We start from the raw sequence: 14,978 nt of genomic DNA on the forward strand, positions 1-14,978 counted from the left end.
GTTATGACAAGAGAACCTACAAAAACAATAAAAAATACATAACTTGTCATGTATACGCCAAAGCTTCCAAGGTATCGTACCGTAATTGAAATATTAAAACCATTTTCTTTTCTTCTTTTTTTTTTCTAAATGATCGTTTTGTTATTTTAGTTTTGAAAACCCAGTTCTTAAATAAAAATTAAAGAGTAGCCCAGAACTAGAAGGAAATTAAGATTTGAATAGATAAATAAAATGCTTAGGGCATTGGCTTAAATGGAGACGGAATACTCAATAACAGAGGCCTAAGACTTGGAAGGTCATATGTTCATACTTAAATTCAAAATTTTTTGGATATGATTATATGGAACATGTTACTTAAAAGAAAAATGGACTGCGAGAACAACATAATTTATGACAAAAATGTATTCTATTGATTTGCATTTTAGATCCTATTGGGAGCAAACTTGTTTCCTACAGTCCTACACATCTACACAATGCTTCACTTTACAGAACGACCTCAGGGAAAGTTTTCTACATCAACCCAGTTTTTCTTTTTATCAAATCTCTGAATGAAAGATATGATGGGAGTATGAAGTAGATTTTACCTGGTATTAGTGTTATGCCTGTGAGTCTGATTCTCATGATGATCTATCCAAAAAATCTGGGGCTGAACAGTAGTAAATATATTTCTGCTCCTGCTAATCTGGGAGATCATGACTATAAGCAGTGATGTCAAGGGAGAAGAACAATGGAGCATGAATTAGATGACTGGCCTCTCCCTGTTAACCATTTGCTCAATTAGTTTTAGAAGATCTATGCATTTTTCAGGTTCATCTGTGTTTACCAAGAACTCGATATGTGGTAATGCTGCTTTTGCATCCCCAATATTATTGTATTTCATGAGGTCAGAAAGTAGTCTTTGAGCTTCTTTGATGTTTCCTTTGGTATGCATACAGTGGATCACGGATGAATAAGATGCAAAAGACGGAACGAAACCATTACTGAGAATAAGATCCAAGAACTTGAGGCACTCGTTGCAGTTGCTGTTCCTGGAGTGCCAATCAATCACAGAAAAACATGCCTTCTCAGGATATGAACCTTGTCTTAATATATCTTTGGTAAGATGTTCAGCATCTACAATTCTTCCGACTTCACATAAACCCACAATTAGAAAATTATAGAAATCCGAAACAGACCCACTGAATTTCTCAATTTCAACTCGGAGCTTGAATGCATGCTCAAGATCCATTTCCTTTAGAATGTTACTGGAAACACATTCATCATAATTTTCTGCAGTAGATGGTGACCATACATATAGAGGACTGATAGAACGGGAATGTGCTACTTCAGTGGTCTTGTTTGAAGAAATGAATCCTGCTAGTAGTGCAGAATAGACACGACTGTTGGGCTGAAATCCATTTTTAACCATAACGGACACAATCTCAAGGGCACGGTCTAACCTGCCAGCATAAACATGAGCTTTGACCAATATAGTGTATGTAACATGATTTGGGGATACTCCTAAATCAGACATGCTATCCAAGATCCTCTCTGCAACCTCAACTCTTCCAAATTGACACAAGCCATTAACCATGACATTGTATGTATATACACCTGGAGGGCAGCCAACTTGTTTCATTAGCTCTATCATGCTCAAGGACTGGTCAACCTTGTCTGCTTGAAAAAGTGCGCCTACTAATATGGTGTAAGTCACAACAGAAGGGGCTAAACCATGCTTTAGGATCTTTCCAAACAAGGCATATTGTTTTACCAACTCACATTCTTTGCTCAGAACATGAAGAATTGAGTTGAAGGCGTGACAAGTCTTCAAACAACCATTTTCAATCATCATCGTCAAAAGCTTTGATGCACCTCCAGTGTTACCTGATTTGCAAAATCCATCCATAAGTGCGGTAAATGTCACTTCATCCTGTTCTATTCCCTTTTTTATCATCTTACCCAACAGCCCATTTGCGAGTTTCAGTCTCCCTTGTTTGCACAACCCATCAATCATAGCAGTAAAACTATATGCATCAGTATCAACCCCAAATGAGTTCATCAATTCAAATATCTTGAAAGCCATGTCAAAATGGCCTTCTCTGCTGAACCCATTAATTAAAATATTATAACTCAAGCAGTTAGGCAATAAGCCATTGTTGACAACCCTTCCGAGAAGGATCATTGCCTTATAAGGTCTGTTGACTCTACACAGTCCTTCTATAAGCTCATTATAGGTACGGATATTAGGCTTGCAATTTCGTTTCTCCATCAAACTAAGAAGCTCAAAAGCAGAAACAATCTTCCCTTCTTTACAATATCCATTAATCAGAGCGTTGTACGTTACAATCCCTGGATAAACACCCCCTTTTTCCATCTGCCTAAACATCCCATTAGCCTCCTCAATCTTCCCTTCCCTGCACAACCCATCAATCAAAACAGTATAAGTATAAACATTAGGCTTACATCCTTCTCCGATCATTTGACGAACCAAATCCAAAGCCTTACCAATCAATCCATCATAACACAAAGCCTTTATTAATACAGTGTAAGTCCGAATACTCGGCTGGCAACCCTTCTCTTTCATCCCTTCTTTCAAAGCAAAAGCTTCTTCAACCTTCCCAATCTCGCATAAACCATGTATTAAAATCGAGTAAGTAACTGAATTCGCTTCACAACCACCTGACTTGGACATTACATCAAGCACCCGGAAGGCTTCCGAGAGATCCTTTTTTCGACAATAGCCCAATACTAAAGAAGTACAAATATGAGTACCCAATCCAAACCCAAGCTTCAAAGATTGGGACATGAACATTTCAGCTTGACACACAAAGCCAGCTTTGGATAAAGCATTGATTATCATTCCATAATCAATAGCAGAAAGAGCAAAGCCTTCAGCTATCATTCTTCTATAAACCAAAAAAGCTAAAAACCCCATACTTAACTTAGCTATTGACATCAAGAGAATGCTATAACAAGGGTAATTTAAGCGAAAACCGGTCTCCCTCATCTCATCAAGCGCTTCCATTAGCTTCAAAAGATCGTTCTCATTGCTACTACAGGTTTTGATGAGTTCAATCACCACCTTATGAGCAATTCGAAATGAATTGGAGGATACGAGCAGTTTCAAGAGGTGGATTCTACTAGTTATATCGTAGCAGTAAGTGGAGTGTTGACAAACCCATTGGAAAAACCGGAGAGCGAGTGAGAAATGGTGGTTTTGGAGGAGGATGACTTGGGCAGCAAGGGTGGGGTTCATGTGGGAAACAAAGGATTTGAGGGTCTCGTTGGTCTTCCAGTTGGGTTGGTTGATTAAGAAAGAAGCTTGATGAGCAATATCTTGCGGGGTTGTTTGGTTGTAAGAGGAAATGAAAGAAGCAGTGTTAAGCGCAGGATATGTGCAGGGGAGTTTGGCGATGCTTTTTCTGAGAAACATGCCAAAATAAAAGGGTCGGGGGGGGGGATTAGAGATTGGAGATAAACTAGAAGGGAAAGTCTAGTATTTTTGGTACGAGGAGAATTGCCATGTAACTATTTACAGAGAAGAAAAAAGGAGGGGAGAGGCGGAGCGGAGGCGGGCTTTGTTCAGGTTTAAGCGTATCAGCTGTTGATAATAGGCTCCAATTTCACCGGATTGGTGAGTTTAATAATTAAATTTTGGTTAAACGCTAACTGTTCCTGAACTTTATATAAAATTAGATTTCAGCCACCTAACTTCTAAAAATTACATAATAGTTATTAATGTTTTCGAATACATTTTTGCCACTCATCCATATCTCCCGTTAAAATATGATATAACACATTAATTTAAGGGGCTAATACTCAATTTAATAATCTGGAGTTGGCCTTTTTCTAGGTTGAAGAAGGGGAAGATGGAGAGAGAGGGACGGTGGGGGAGGAAAGGTTTTTAAAAAAAAATTAATTTAATATAATTATTTTTATTTAATATTAATATAAAATTTTTATTTAATTTTTACAAAAATTGTTTATAAGTTTTATAATACATTTTATATTTTTACTAATTTCAATTTATTTTTAAGATTTTTAAAAACTTTTTTAGAATAATTATTAAAAAATATTTAAAAACATTAAAATAATATTTTATTTATATTTTAGGGACTAAATTGGTTATTTTTCCTTTAAAGAGGAATATCATTAATAGCTATTAGGTAAATTTTAAATGTTGAGTGGCCGAAACATAATTTTATATAAAGTATAAGGACAATAAGTGCAATTTACCCTTAAATTTTTCGTCATGCTAAGGGTGGGTTTGGATGGGCGATTGGGTGCGGTGCGTTTAGTTTACTTTTTGTCTCATGCTACAGTATCGCTACAGTGTCTAATCTCACCGCCACTGCTATTTTTACACTAGCCGCAAGTAAACGCACCACCCATCCAAACTCACCCTAAACTTGGTCTCCTTTTGTCAACGATACTGGGATTGTGGGGCCTTTCACCACCAGTTCCATTCTGTCCTTAACTAATATTACTCTTGTTCCCAGATGACTTTCAGATCTGTGTTGCAAACTTCATATCATCGGCCTTTTTGCTTATAAAATCATTTTCTCTATCGCCTTAAAATAATTCTTCCAAGCCTCATCACATTTTGTATGAACATTTTTGTTTATAGCGGTTTAATCATGGATAATCTTATTTTAGTAACGAAATCCTTCACCCTATTTAAAGGAAGACTAGAGGCAAAGGCTCCTTAATTGCTCTGAAAATTGACATGAGCTAAAGATATGTAATACATTTATCCGAGTTCGTATCTGACTCGAACAAGAAATATTATATTTTAGAGTTAATTACTTCCCTTTAGGTCTAAACTATAGATTCAAGTTCTACTCATCTTTAAAGTCTTTTAAAAGTTATTTAAGGCTTATCAAGCTATTACTAAACTTTTTCCAAAATTTGGTTACAATCAGAGGTCGTTCAAGCCTTATTCAAGCCTAAATGAATAAAAACAAGTGAAAATATGATACTTGTACCGATACACTATTCCAAGTATCAATACATCTTCCTTGGCATTATTCATTTTTGCTCTTTGGAGTACTTATACCAATACAAGTTCCCTTGGTATCGATACAAGGGTAAATGGTCCCCAAAATCAAGCCTGAAACACCTCTAAAACATGCATAAACAGTCTTATTTCATTTTCATTCATTCATAAACACTTTTCAATCTTAAAATACACCAACATATCAATCTAAAAATCACAAATTCAATAATTAAGAATTCTATATTCAATACTCAAACAATTCTCATTTGATATACTCTTGCATCACAACAATTCTACCATTTACATACCTTAATACACTTAAATATAAGCTACTCAAATTACCAAAACTTACACTCTTATAATTCTACCATTTACATACCTTAATACACTTAAATATAGGCTATTTAAATGACCAAAATTCAATTACACTCTTGTAATTCATACATTCAATTCCCACAGTCTTGTTTTTTTCATGATTTAACCATGAAACTTAACTTAATATTCTTTATCTATTTTTCCCTCTTCATTCTCTCTATTCCACATCTAATATGTACATGTATATATATACAAACGAGAATCTTTGGTTTTTAGTATAGCATGCTTATATGTATTATTAATTATTTTTCACTAATTACGCATATACTCTTAACAAGGTTGTCTACTTAAGTAGCAGTCACTAAATTATTTATATATTGGCGTACAAAATGAAAAATTAAAAATTAAGATCCGTTTGTTGTTTTTGAAATTAGACTCAATGAAAATTTTACCGTGAAAATTTCAAAATTTTCACACATGCCAATTAATATAGTATTTTCTTTAAATCCTCTTCTATTCTGCTACTAGGTAGCTTTGATCTATTTCCACTAAAATGCATTTATCTATTAGTATAGAATTCATATTAGGTTGCCTTTTGTTTCTTAGACTTATTGAGATTTTCATACATATAAGATCTCTTTTTTTTTATACAATTTTTAATGATTTTTCAAAGTCAGAATAGAAGAATATGAAATTGATCTAGCATTGTCTCACTAAAATGTACATATCTCATTCAATACAATCCCAATGCTTACACCATTTATTTCGTACAAAACTAGATTTATTCAAATTTAATTTTATATTTAGTTCACCGTTTAACTCATCTTCTACATTTTTTGGGAAATTTTCAAAGTTGAGCTGTTGTTGGCCAAAAAATGTTTTAGTGAAGTTATTTACTTTTCCATTATTCTTTCCATTAACTTTCAATTAAATGTACATAATCATTAAATGTGTAAAATTACTTGCATTGTATGTGATATTAAAAACTAATATAATTATATACACAAGAGTTTGAAAAACAATTTTGAACTGACGAGAATACCTTTATTGTTAATTATATTACTAAATTGACATTACAATAACAATTTATTAGTATTATAATAAAACTAATACTAATTAAATATTAAATTAATTAATTAGGCAATAATAAAAGTTCAAGGTTTTTAATTAAATAAATATAAATTATATATATATGATTTTATTTTAAACATCATAATAATTAATAAGGTTAAAATCATTTTTTTATAATTAATAAAAATTAAATATGTGCTATTAGCATTATATATATAAAGATAAAATCAATATGTTGGGTCCATATTAAATTAAAATTATTATTTTAAATTAATTCTCACTTAATTAGTGTTACATTTATATACCAATTAAAATTAATGTTTACTCCTATAAATATATGCATTAGTGAGACATTTTCATTCAAAATAACATCAAAAGATTTACTTGAACATCATATTTTAGCATTATTTAATATATATTTTAGCATTATTTAATATTAGGCTTTGTTTCTATAACCAAAAAGGTGTGATTTTCATTATTATTTGATATTCAATAGTTTTACTATCATTTAATTTTAATTTTATTCATATAATTGTAAATGTTGTTTATTGTTATATTGTGAAATATTATGTTAAAAGTAATGAAATATTAAAGTAATGGTTCTTTCTAGATAAACCATTTACTCATATTCAAATTACATGTTATTTTATCTAAGGCTAAACTACACTATTAGTTACTAAACTATGGGTATGTTTTCGTTTTGGTCACTTAACAGAAAAAAAGTTAAAATTTGGTCACTGAACTATTCAAAAGTTTTCATTGAAGTCATTGGGTTGTTAAAATCAATGTTGTGGCTTTCTTTGTTAGCACTGCTTGCACCAATTGAAAGATCTATTTCCCCTTATCTACTATAATTCAATTTTTTTTCATGAAAGAGCTTTACATCACAAATCTACGAACCAAAATTTAAACAACATTTTTCTTCGATCTCTAACATTAACCATCAGATTGACTTGGATCTAAGGTATATTATTATATTCATCAATAGGTATTGACTCATTGTACCAATCTTCGAATAATTTTTTGGAGCTTGCTGGCGACACTTTTTTTTAAACAAACTTAAAAACCCAGTGACTTAAATAAAACTTTTGAATAGTTTAGTGACTTAAATAAAAAATTTCGAATAGTTTAGTGACCAACTTGTAAGTTTTTTAGCTAAGTTATCAAAATGAAAACTTAGCAATAGTTTAGTGACTAATGGTATAGTTTACCCTTTATCTAATTACTTAATATTTTACTATTGGTTGTTTCCTAGTTTTTTGTTTTCATTACTTTTAAAATGTTATTTTATTCTCTCAATCATTTTTCAAAACTAATGGAATTTTATTGTAAATTAGTCCAACTATCATTTAATTAGGAAATATATACTAAAAATTTATAAAAATATATTATTTAATAAATTTTAAAGAATAAACACGTAAAGTTACATACAACACGTGGCATGATAACTAATTTATATATAAAAATATAAAATTCACTCTTTCATATACTAGGGGATTTCACTTGGAAAAGAAAGTACTGATGAATTCGAGTCCATAATCGTGGGTTCCAATGCATGACATCTCGTAGCACTTACCAATGAGGGATTATCAATTAATATTATATTGAAGAAATAAATTATAGACACTAATACAATTAGATATGTTCTTCAAAGACAAACTTGGGATATGTGATCCCAAGCCCAAGCTTTCAATCCCTATAATATATATGTATATTATATATGCAACAATCAAGACTCAGCTTGCATTTGAGATCACTAGATGATATATTAAATGATATGTTAGGTATAGCTCAAGAAAAATATTGTGTAATTGAGATTGTATCAGATTGAGTTCAACTCTATTTTTTTCTGCCAAAAAAAGAAAATAAAAAACAGATGCACATACATTTCACAATATTCGACTAATCAAGATAAAACCCTAGATTATTGAGTCCAATTTCTAAAATGTATTCTTTTTTTTAAATATTAACACATTTAACATGCATAAGGTTTGAAACAACAAGAAATAAAAAAAGAAAAAAAACAATATCACCTAATTTAAGATAATTTCTAAATTAGGGAGTCATTTCAAAACCCTATAAATAGGTGATATTTGTTATGAATAACTTATTAAGTGGATGTCCATCATGATCAAGATACATTTTTGATGTACTTTCTCCCTTACAACTTCATCTTCAGGATGTTGAAAGATTTGACCTCAGAATGGATTGTGGTTCTTATCCTAATCTTTGATTTATAATTGAACAAGCATGGGTAAAGAATTGATTTGTCAAGGTGATGACAATGATGTTAAAGATCTTCAGGTATATTTTACTATATTTTATTTATTATATCATGTTTATTATAATTGAAGACTAATCATGACAACATGAATAGATAGATTCTAATTTAAAATCCATGCATGTTTGTGATGGTGATTATAAAATAAACAATCTATTGGGATGTTTATAAGTTTGTCCTAGTAAATCTATTGCATTCCCCGAAGTGAATGTATGTATAAAGAAAATAAAAGATATACCCATGGACCACTAAAAGTGGGAATGTAGTAATAAATAAGAGAACAATAAGAGTTCTCAAGATAACTTTTCAAAAGGTAAAGATAACTTATGTTATCAATGTGATATGAAAGATTATTGGCCACATATGTGGCATATGCCCAAATATTTTGTTTCTGTTAATATTCTTTGAAGAATGATATGAAAATGTAGTAATGAATTCTATCATTATAGATAGAAAATATTTATCTTATTTGGTATTGAAACAAACAAATATTATTCTAATATTTGATAGTACAAAATTAGTTGAAAGCTCCAGAAGAGCTAATATATCTCTATCTAAAAAACACAAAATTTGTGATGGTTAGTACATTACTTTTAAAAGTTATTTGTAATGGATCTCATATTGAGGTTGTAAAAGAGAAAAATATTATATTTCATATGAATAAAAAAAGGGGATTGAGTTATTAATTTATATTTATTTTATAATCTTTGTGATATTCTTTTGTCATCATCCCTATTAAAGGGTTGAAAACAAAATACTTGACAGTGAAAGATATACTTATAAGCAATAGAATATGATAATTCTATCTAAAGCTTATTATGGTTGGATGCACCTAAAGTTGCAAGTTTTTTTAAAAACTGTAAGTATAACTCTACTGTATTTAGAATAAGTTTTCAATTAAAATTATTGGTAAAATATTACTGATGAGAACTTGCAAGAGAGAAAATTCATGTATGAAAAGTCATTGGTTATGTACCTATTGTACATCTGGAAAATAAGATCCACTCTCAAAGTTTTCTATTAATAGAGTTTTGGGCATTTGAAGATTTTGGCATATTCCCTGAAACGAATACTGCATATAATTATTTAGAAATTATATTTATTGACTTGGTGGCATTATAGGCTTCACATTGATTTAGACATTTCCAGTAGTAAATGTCACAATAGTACTTATATGTGGATACAAATTAAAAGGAATGATAATAAAATTATCAATTTGTTACAATTTAGTACAATTGAAACACATGTTAAAGTAAGCTAGAAGTTTACTAATACAGATGTGTTTACTACTTGGCGTGACTAGTTAGACCATCCTAGATCATATATGATGTAAAAATTAATTGAGAATTCATATGGACATCCATTAAAGAACCAGAAGATTCTTTAATTTAAAGAATTCTCATTTGTTGCTTGTTCTCAATAAAAATTGGTTCTTAGAAACTCACTAGCTAAAGTTGAGATTTAATGTCTTGCATTTCTGAAATAAATATGGGTCCATTCATCCACCATGTGGATAGTTTTGATATTGTATGATTTTGGAAGATGTATCTACAAAATAATCACATGCGTTATCAACTCGCAACCTGTCGTTTGCGAGATTGCTTGTTTAAATGATTAATTTCAGATTATGCAACTAAAACGATTCATCTTGCTAATGTTGGTGAGGTTACATCCCAAATTTTCAATGATTATTGCATGTCAATTGGGATAAAAGTTGAACATCCTGTAGGTCATGTTCACACACAAAATGATTTAGCTGAATTATTTATCAAATGCCTTCAACTAATAGCTAAATCATTACTTATGAGAAAAAAATTCTATTTTAGCATGAGATTGTATTGATTTACATGTTGTACGCATCAAGCCAATAAATTATAAATACTCTTCATTACAATTTATTTTTGGTCAAGAGCCAAATATTTCCTATCTTACAATTTTTTGGATGTGCGGTATATGTACCAACTGCTCCACCACAACGCACAAAGATGGGTCATTATAAGAGATTGGGAATCTATATATATTTATATGAGTCTCCTTATAATATTTTTGAGCTATTAATTCGATATTTAGTTATGACAAGAGTTGTCAGTTTTCCCAACATTAGGGGGAGAGAATAAAAAGCTGGATTAATAAAGTATTTTAAATAAATTATCAATGTCTAATATCTTCGAACAAAGAAATGTGAACCAAAAGTTCAACAAATAATTCATTTTACAAATCAACTGTTAGATTCATTAAATCTCACATACCAGCTGAAAATGCTCCAATACGAATTGATGTCCTAATAGGGCAAACTATTAATGCAAAAGAAAATAATCCATGCATGAAGCGTGGAAGACAGATCAATTCCAAAGATAAAAATTCTCGTAAAAGTAAAGGAGCATACATTCAAGATGTTCATACAGTGGAGGCGGGGGTTTCTGAAGAGACCCATGAAATAACTAATTATAGAACTCAAGAAGAGATTCAGGTACCTAAAAGTGAAAATAGAAATGATGAAAATAAAAAGATCTTGATAAGTTATGTCAATACGAGAAAAAGATGGAACAAAAAAAAGTAGTTGTTGACAACAATTTTGCTTAAAATATTGCTATTAAAATAATAAAAGAAAATGAGGATCTTGAACCTAAATCTACCAAGGAATGTAAAAATAGAAAAGATTGGCCAAAATGGAAAGATGCAATTCAAGGAGAATTGAGTTCACTTTCTAAACGTGAAGTTTTTGGACCTGTAGTCCAAACACCTAAATGTGTAAAAGTTGGTAGGGCATAAATGGGTATTTGTGTGAAAACAAAATGAAATTGATGAAGTCGTAAGATATAGAGCTCGCCTTGTAGCACAAGGATTTTTGCAAAGGCCCGGCATTGATTATGAAGAGATATATTCTTCTATGGTGGATGCAATCACGCTTAGATATTTTATTAGTCTAGCAGTACGTGAAAAACTTGACATGCATCTAATAGATGTTATTACATCCTATTTATATGGTACACTTGATAGTGAAATTTATATAAAAATCCTTGAAGGATTTAAAATCCCGAAAAGATATAAATTTTCTTCAGAAAATTGTTCGATCAGATGAAAGAAAAGTTTATATGAAATAAAACAATCTAGGCGTATGTGGTACAATCTTCTTAATGAATACTTGTTAAAAGAAGGTTACAAGAATGATCAAATTTGTCCATGTGTCTTTATAAAAAGGTTTGGATAAGATTTTTTGATAATTTTTGTTTATGTTGATGGTCTAAATATTATTGGAACTCTTGAAGAGTTTCAAAATACAATAAATTGTTTAAAAAAAGAATTCGAGATAAAAGATCTTGGAAAAACAAAATTTTATCTTGGATTACAAATAGAGCATTTAAAAGATGAAATTCATGTTCATTAATCAACTTATATGGAAAAGATATTAAAGAAATTTTACATGGATAAAGCACACCCATTAAGTACTCCAATGGTTGTACAGTCATTAAATGTGAATAAAGATCAATTTCATCATTGCGAGAATGATAAAGAGTTTCTTGGTCCTGAAGTGCCATATTTAAGTGCCATAGGGGCATTGATATATCTTGCAAACAACACAAGACCTGATATAGCTTTTGTTGTAAACTTGTTAGCACAATTTAGTTCTTCTCCAACATGTAGACATTGGAATGAAATTAAACATGTATTTAGATATTCAGAAGGACCATTAATATGGGGTTATTTTATTCAAATGATTCAAAATCCCTATTAGTTAGCTATGCTGATGCTAGGGGTACTGCCATATCATGGCGTCAACAAAGCAAACATTATTTACCGCTTCTTCAATCATGCAAAAATAATTGCAATGGATGAGGCAACTCAAGAGTGTGTTTGGCTAAGGTTATTGACCCAACATATTCAGAAGATATGTAATTTGCCTTTACAGGAAAAGATGTCAACTATCTTATATGAAGACAATGTAGCATGTATAGCTTAATTGAAGGGTGGTTACATCAAAGGTGATAGAACGAAACATATTTCACCAAAATTATTATTCACACAAGATCTTGAGAAAAGAGGTGATATAAATGTTCAACAAATTCGTTCTAGTGATAATTTAACAGATATTTTTATTAAGGTATTGCCAACTTCGACATTTGAAAGACTACTACACAAGATTGGAATGCGTCGAATCAAAGATGTAATTTAATGTTGCCATCAGGGGGAGTCTAAAAACAAGTTGTACTCTTTTCCTTTAACCAAGGTTTTGTCCCTTTGGGTTTCCTGGTAAAGGTTTTTAACGAGGCAGCTTGTAATAGAGGATTGTGTACTCTTTTTCCTTCATTAGGTTTTTTATCCCACAGGGTTTTTCCTAATAAGGTTTTAACGAAGCACATTATCTACCAATGGACATCCAAGGGGGAGTGTTATGAATATCTTTCTAAGTGGATGTCCATCATGATCAAGATAAAGTTTTGATTTACTTTAAATTCTAATCGTTATTAGAATTAGATATCTACTTCTTTTATACTTCTTATGCCTATAAATAGAGACTCTGATGATGCATTGTAAATCACCCCTTTTAATCAATAAAGTACATTCCCTATTGCTTTCATATTTTCTTTATTCTTTATTCTCTACATCTCTTTATTTTATAACAATATCAAAATTATTCCTATAAAACCGAAAACAAATCATGGGAATCTCGAACATGAAAAAAAGGTTAATTTTCTTGGCTCTAATCAACATAATGGTGATGGTAGAGGTGATCCAAATCGATGCGACTATGACGGTCCATCCCGCAGAGGTTTCTGGTCTTACTTCTAATCCTCATCTTCTCCACGAAACTGTTAATACCTGGAAACGTGGCTGCTCAAGACACACAATGTGTCGAAATTAAAGAATGATTTATAATATGTGATGGTATTTTTCTCATATCAAAATAAAATCCTCTGCATATTAATGCAAAAATATTAATACTATTTGTCTCTTTCTTTTACTTGACTTGGTTCAGCTTAAATAAGATTTATGATTTGGTTTTGTATTTTGAATCTCTGCTCGATCCTAAATTTAGTAACTATGATACAATTATGATGTGTAAATATAATATAATAAATATAATTAAAATATAATATAATATGATATAAGCAAATAATGCAAACATAATGCTATAAGAAGTATAATGAAAATTAATATAATATAAATTATGAACTTACAAAAATTTAAATTATTATATTATACATTAAACACAACCATTATATGTGAAACTTTATGTAAATACGTATATTATCAAATCTCACCAATGCTATCAGTCGGTGATATAGAGTATTAGTGGTGCCAGTTTAATATGTATTAAGTTTTTTTCAATCAAGATCTAAAACAAATATTTAAGTAGTATACAATGAAATACCATAAAATATATGTCTTTAAAACATGACAGCTAGTTTTTTTCCTTTTTGGTGGGGGACGTGGGGTGAAGGAAAAAGAGAAAAAGAAAAACGAAGGAAAAAGAGAAGAAAAAAAAGAGAGAGAGAGAAAGTTTTGTTTTTGTGATTTTTTTTATGTTTAAATTGTTATTATAGAATGGTTATATATTTATACGAATATTTTTTTGTTAATAGTTGGGATATATTTATTTATTCAACATTTTATCATTATGTAATTATTATTTATACGATATTTTTGTAACCTATCAATTTATCTAATGTTATAAAATATTTATGTTCATGTTTATCATCCATAATGGTTTTTTAAAATTATTTAGATAAATTTCATGGTAATTAAATTTGCAAAAATTATATATAAATATATATTATTTTTAACTGAATATATGATTATAGATTGTGCGTTTCAAAAGGGTAAATTCATATTTTGATTCATTTTTATCTATATTAATTATATTTTATTGATATAAAACAATTCCAATTCCATTTAATTTGATCATAAATACTTTTTAGATGTCTTATAATATATATTTGTACGTCAACTTTATTATCTATATTAATTATATTTTATTGATATAAAACAATTGCAGTTTCATTTAATTTGATCATAAATACTTTTTAGATGTCTTATAATATATGTTTTTACTTTTACAATTATAATTGTTACGGAATTTCTTTTTAAAAAATTGAACCAGATCTACATTAACGGAAAATTTGAACCTATATTGACGAGATGATCGTTGAAAAATGTTTTTCCTATGCCAACGGACAAATCCGTAAGTAAATCCCTAAAAATGTTGTTGGGGTACATGCATTTTGACAGTGCTTTTAGTGATGGAGAAATCCATCAGTATTGAACATTTTTTACCGTCAGTAAAACGTTATATAGGTCAATGTTTTCATCACAGTCTAAAGTTGTCGAAACATC

General features: G+C 30.1%; 1 protein-coding gene across 1 annotated transcript; it reads right to left on the reverse strand.

Annotated features, from left to right (window-relative positions):
• Positions 1–739: 739 nt before the first annotated feature.
• On the reverse strand, positions 740–3,412 carry LOC107954672 (pentatricopeptide repeat-containing protein At3g07290, mitochondrial). The gene has a single exon (XM_016890299.2). The coding sequence runs from the start codon at positions 3,410–3,412 to the stop codon at positions 740–742; it is 2,673 nt and encodes an 890-aa protein (XP_016745788.1).
• Between the last annotated feature and the right edge of the window lie 11,566 nt (positions 3,413–14,978).

The sequence above is a fragment of the Gossypium hirsutum genome, chromosome D07 (genome assembly GCF_007990345.1).
Source record: "Gossypium hirsutum isolate 1008001.06 chromosome D07, Gossypium_hirsutum_v2.1, whole genome shotgun sequence".
Lineage (NCBI taxonomy): Eukaryota > Viridiplantae > Streptophyta > Magnoliopsida > Malvales > Malvaceae > Gossypium > Gossypium hirsutum.